We start from the raw sequence: 6,450 nt of genomic DNA, 5'->3' as shown, positions 1-6,450 counted from the left end.
TTTGTGGGTTTATTTCCCACGGGGAATCAGTATGGGGGAAAAAAGTATGAAAATGTATGCATCCACTAAGTCGCTCTGGATAAACGTGTCTGCTAAAATGATGTAAGTGAGATCACCAGAGGGAAGACTATGGCTGTGTTACTATACTTCCACAGACATTAATGAAGAACAACTACTACAGCATCTCTCAGTGGTGGTTTCCGTGTCCTATATTGTGGCTGTGCCTGTAGTGGAAAAGAAGTATGTACTGTGGGGATAGTCTGACACATGACTCTGCAGAACCAGGTTTTTCCCCTGGCGTTGCAAGTGCCACGCTCTACCAACTGAGCCACACAGGACCACTTCTTCTCCGAGTTGCTCTGCCTCATAATCTACACCGGTCTGACAAAGGAGGATTCTCCATCTCCCCCAAAATCTGATTCCTATCAAGGTTTCTTCCTTCCAGGGAGTTTTCCATTGTCACTATGCTGCTGCATGCTCTTTGGGGTCTGGACCGGGTTACTGTAATATACTTTTTGATACAAGTGTTGTTGTTTAAATGTCTTATTGAATACAATGTGATTTACTGATGTTCTGTGCTCTTTCTCGGACAGATCTGGGCCTAGAGCTGCTGTGATGTCATCAGAGCGAGACCGAACCCCTGGAAGTCAGGGGTCAGAGGTTAAGGGTCAGGACCAGAGTCATGTGACCAGTCGACCCAGAGTGCCCATGGAGCACACCCTGCCGCAGAAAGAGTCTGCCTATAGAAACTATATTCAGTTACACACACACAATAATAGCTATCTAGGTTTGACTCACAGAGACTATTTATTTGACTGAAGTTGGACTATACCAAATGCTCATCAGGTTAATGAGTTCCTAAAGCTTTATTATTAGCAGTATTACAAATATTATTACTATTACTAAAGTCAGTTGAGCACAGTTTTCCTCTACAGCAGGTCCTAGCCAATGCCATGCAGTACTGACTTTCCTGTATAGAAGCTAACTCACTGCCGCTTTTATGCCCCCTAGTCCCCCTTTAAACCTGCTTCACAGTCTGTAGTTTACCAGTCAATTAGTCTGCCCAGAGTGTAACTTGCTCAGATCTAAAGTGTAATACTACTGTTATATAAAACCAGACCATAGACTATGACTAGCCAGAGAGGGAGAAAGAGGGACTGTTTGAAGTATTGTTCATTTGTAATCATAGTCTTCTTGTGAAATAAATACATTTTATTTAAATTATTGATTAATGGTGTCTTAAAAGTTTGTTTTATCCCATGGTTATGGTGTAAATGACGAAGAGGATGATGATATGGAGACAGGTAACGTTATTTCCATTACATCTGATTCTCGTCTAGCGGAACGACAATACAATTCAGGGAAATGCCATTTGTGTGACGTTGCTTAGTGAGAGTATAAAGTCTGGCGAGAGCCTGMTGAGGCGGAAATACGGTTGATGACAGCGATCCTCCTTCCGTCTGTACGTGGAGAAAGCAGTCTGATCGCTGGGAGGGTGAGCTTTTTGTTAACTTTTTCCTACCTAGAATATGCGATTTATTTTTCTTCAACTCGAACTATTCTTGAATAAGCGTGTCAAGCTTCGGTTTTACAGACTGAGTGAATGGATCGATGCGGGTTGAGCCACTGATGTTGTTCGCTGCCTTGGTTTCTCTGGTCCTTTGTGTCAATCAGTACTACGCTAGTTAGCTATCAGCTGCTKGCCAGAAATGTCTAACGTTCGCGAGAAGCCCTGCTTACTCATATCCAAACCATGACTGGTTATCTATTTTCCAATGTTGATGTTGACAAGAAAATGATAAACAATCCAACCACTTAACGTTAGCTGGATAGATAATTTAGCTAGCTAGATTGCGATGCATGTATGTGTGACTTGCCTTCGATTTGACAGTCAAGCTAGCTAGCAAGTACAAATATGTCAATTCAGTTTGCTTTATACAGTACTGTAGCTAGCTAACGTATTAGTTCTAGCTACAACCTTGTTTCTTTCATGACACGTCCTGAATTAATCCAGACTTCAAGGGCTCTTAAATTAGACTTGACTGGCTTGCTCACATAGCCAGTTATTTAGCTAGCTAGTTACAAAGCTACCTAGCCAACTGTTTACCGTTCTATTTACAGTTTAGTTCAAGCAGGTCCAAGACTAGACATCAGTGTTAACCTCAAGTCACCGTGCTGCTTGCATCATATTGCTATGTGGTCTATGCAGCTCATTGGGAAACGTAGCTTTGCTTTCAGTCTTGAGTACAAGCCTCTTCTTGGTATTGCACAGAGGATGTCACCTCTTTGGGATTAGATTGACGTTGTTTCCAATAGACCATGTTGGGTGGGTTGTGGAAAGAAGCCTGCTGTATAATGTATTTCCTTTTAGGCATAACAATATGAATATTGATAATGTTTCCTCTAGAGTCTAGCCCCTGTAGTGTGGGCTGTGAGAAATGAACTGCATGTGATAATGTATTGATAGTGTTTCCTGTATTTATCATATCGTGCTGGCTGTCCGAAAAAAACTGTAGCAGAGGCCCATTCTGATATATAGGCTATAGATCATGTATTAACTGTATGTCTTCCTGTAGACCATGTCATGCGGGCTGTGGAAAGAAACCCTGGCTATAGCAGAGGACTACCTGTCTGTCTGCAGTATTATCCCTGCCAGTAGGTCCCGGAAAGCCCCGCCCGGTCCTCCTCCCAGCGACTCGGCTGCAGCCATGCGGCGCCAGGCCCGGGACATGGAGGCCAAGCACCGGGCCCGCTTCCATGCCATGGCACACAGCTTCCTGTGCCAATGCGGGCCGGACCCCTGCGCCTGTCTGAGGAGGGTGATGGAGGAGCTGGTGGGAGACGGACAGATGAACTGGGGGAGGGTGGTCTCTCTGTTCACCTTCACTGGTGTGCTGGTCAGAGAACTACAGGGAGAGGACACCGACCAGGGGGCTGGTAATGGCATGGGGCTGGGGGGAAGGAGAGCTGCAGGCGCTGGCGGAGACCATAGCAGACTACCTAGGAGAGGAGAAGAGTGACTGGATGCTGGAGAACAAAGGCTGGGTAGTTTGAGCAGTGAGCATCACACACACATGCGCTTATGGACCACAGTGCACGCACACACAGGATCATTTACTAAGCTGATGGGAATCTGGGCTCATATCAGCAGCACTAGTTCTCTGTCAAGCTAAGAGAAACAGTTGGACAATGACACCTTCTATTGTCAATAATGTCTGTGATTCAGACACCTTGTGGCTTCTTGCTATGTGGCTGCTGTTTGCTGTGTTAGTCAGTTAGTGGCATGAGCCAAGAATGTCTGAACTGTGTGTGTGCTACCAACACAATGTTCAGTCTAACCCAGGAATGACTGCTTAAAACACAATATTTTTGGTACAAGAAATTTCCGGACACAGATTAAGTCTAGGGGTGGAAGGTAGCCCCGGTTAAGAACGTTGGGCCAGTAACGGAAAGGTCGCGGTTTAAATCCCAGAAGGACTAGGTGAAAATGTCGATGTCCCCTTGAGCAAGGCACTTAACCTTAATTCCTCCTGTAAATCGCTCTGGATAATGAGGGCTACTAACAATGACTTAAATACTGGAAAAGTCTTAACTGTAGTTTGATGTATTAAAGATGAAGTCAATGGAAGAGATTCCCTTGAAATATATCGTCTCTTAGAGGTTAAACTGAAAGACTCAATGAGATTCCCATTTGAACTAAAATTTGACTTATTTTTAATGTCAATGCGTGTATTGAAAATTATCCGTGTAAATTTGCTTTTTTGATAAGTCTGTATTATATGAGTATATGTGACATTGTCTAGACTAGTGTGACTGTTGTCGATTCAGCATTGTCAGAGTAGTTTATAAATGTATAACTCTCAGTCATACAGAGTGATATTTTACTGTGGTGTGGACTATAAACCCTGGTTGTCTGAGAGGTCAAAGACTTACCTGTCACTAAAAGAGTTTGTACAAGGTTGACACAAGCCATTATAGTCATATAAAGTGGATCAAGGTAGTGAGGTTACTGGTGTACTCCAAAACAACATAGGACTGTAGTGCTGGGTAGCAACAACACAGCTGCAGCTCTTTGTTGACTGCTTTTGTGAATTAACCACCACACACCCCCCCCTCTAGCCAGCTGTCCAACAGCCGTATGTACTGTCTCTAACGTAAACAGTCTAGTGACCGCCAAGCACACAACAATCATTAATACTCAAAATCTAGTCTGGATATAGTACAACAAATAGATGGATGAACACAAACCAGCTGGGTCTGGATCAGAACAACAAAGAGAATGATGAACACAACCAGCTGGGTCTGGATCAGATACAACAAATAGACTGATGAACACAACCAGCTGGGTCTGGATCAGAACAACAAATAGACTGATGAACACAACCAGCTGGGTCTGGATCAGAACAACAAATAGACTGATGAACACAACCAGCTGGGTCTGGATCAGAACAACAAATAGGACTGATGAACACAACCAGCTGGGTCTGGATCAGAACAACAAAGAGAATGATGAACACAACAGCTGGGTCTGGATCAGTACAACAAATAGACTGATGAACACAACCAGCTGGGTCTGGATCAGAAAACACAAATAGACTGATGAACACAAACCAGCTGGGTCTGGATCAGTACAACAAATAGATGGATGAACACAACCAGCTGGGTCTGGATCAGAACACAAATAGACTGATGAACACAACCAGCTGGGTCTGGATCAGAACAACAAAGAGAATGATGAACACAACCAGCTGGGTCTGGATCAGAACAACAAATAGACTGATGAACACAACCAGCTGGGTCTGGATCAGAACAACAAATAGACTGATGAACACAACCAGCTGGGTCTGGATCAGAACAACAAATAGACTGATGAACACAACCAGCTGGGTCTGGATCAGAAACAACAAATAGACTGATGAACACAACCAGCTGGGTCAGTACAACAAATAGACTGATGAACACAACCAGCTGGGTCTGGATCAGAACAACAAATAGACTGATGAACACAACCAGCTGTGGTCTGGATCAGTACAACAAATAGACTGATGAACACAACAGCTGGGTCTGGATCAGAACAACAAATAGACTGATGAACACAACCAGCTGGGTCTGGATCAGACAAACAAATAGACTGATTGAACACAACCACATTTTGAAATTTGCCTTACTGATCACGACACAGGTCTGTTATAGCAGGGACTGTCCGCAGGCGCTGTCTCTCGGTCTGAAAACTGAGAGGAAATGGGCTTTTTGAGCAGTATTGAACTAAGTTTCTTGACTTCCTTATTTTGATCTCTAGCCTGGTCCTTTGATACACCATGTGACCTGAATAAGTGTTCAATAAAATATATGGATCTAACCCTAATCCTCTCTCTTCTAGGAGGGCTTCTGTAAGTTCTTCCACACAGCAAGAGAGGTGAACCAGGACTCGTCCATGAAGACTGCCCTGTTTGCTGCTGCTGCGTGGGCATCGCAGGGTTAACCTTCCTCTGGTCCGCTAACACACAAGCCCTGCTGCATCATCAGTCTCCTTTCAAAGTGATGCAGTGTGGTAGGTCTTCAATGGGTTAAATGGTGTCAAACAGGGGCAAACACTGTCTTGAAAATGAGGGTGGGGGAGAGACTAACTTAGGGCCAAAATATCTTTTTTGAATAGTGGATGGGACATGTCCCCTTCACCCCCATGTGTCACACTGAAGCAGGATTCCATTACATGGTTTAGTTCATTCATCAACTGAATGTTTCCACATCTTTCAGCCCGCAGTAAAACCTTCAACTATTACAACTCTATTATTCAGTCGTACCTAGAGATTGTACCATAACAAACGAAAGGCCTTCTGAAATGATGAAATATGTCAATATTATTAGTTGCATATCTTTCCGCTGTTATGTTATTAAAATCTAGTATTTTGTCAAAGCGAGCGCACAGGGACCACATGTTGTGTTGACCACAACTGCACTACTATGGTTGGTTGCATTGTTGTGACGCGGCGTACAAAGATGCCCATTTAGATGTGGATGGCTGCTTCATCCCTATATCAGGGCTATTCAAATCCAAGCCTGACCTTCTGAAGTAGTCCTGCTTTTCTGTTATACCTGATCATTAATTGCACCCAACTGGTGTCTCAGGTCTAAAGCCGTCCCTGTAAGAGGGAGGAATGAAAATCAACAGTGGAACTGGCTTGTAGGTCCAGATTTCAATATCCCTGACCTATATAGAAATGGGGTGGCATTTGGACCAACCCCATTTTTGTCCACTGCTTAGTGTCCTGACTTGTTTTTATTAATGTCCCTCTTGCCTTTCTACTTCAAGTAATGTGTGTGTGTGTTGCAAGAATATTTTTTAGTGTAATAAACATACATTAATATATTATATTTTATATGAAATAAAAATGTTAACAGTGGCCATCTTTGCATTGCCACTTGGCAGATTTCATTGTTATTTGTTTA

General features: G+C 43.4%; 1 protein-coding gene across 1 annotated transcript; it reads left to right on the top strand.

Moving 5' to 3' along the window:
- The first annotated feature begins 1,385 nt into the window (after positions 1-1,385).
- LOC112074306 (anti-apoptotic protein NR13-like) lies at positions 1,386-5,956 on the top strand. The gene is given in 5 exon segments (XM_024141501.2): positions 1,386-1,495; positions 2,577-2,950; positions 2,952-3,045; positions 5,381-5,459; positions 5,462-5,956. Coding segments are annotated over 5 exon segments (714 nt in total). The 5' UTR covers positions 1,386-1,438; the 3' UTR covers positions 5,572-5,956.
- The last annotated feature ends 494 nt before the right edge of the window (positions 5,957-6,450 follow it).

Source organism: Salvelinus sp. IW2-2015, unplaced genomic scaffold (genome assembly GCF_002910315.2).
Source record: "Salvelinus sp. IW2-2015 unplaced genomic scaffold, ASM291031v2 Un_scaffold2574, whole genome shotgun sequence".
Taxonomy (NCBI): Eukaryota; Metazoa; Chordata; class Actinopteri; order Salmoniformes; family Salmonidae; genus Salvelinus; species Salvelinus sp. IW2-2015.
The sequence above is the reverse complement of the archived record's forward strand: the minus strand, read 5'-3'. Positions and strand labels throughout refer to the sequence as shown.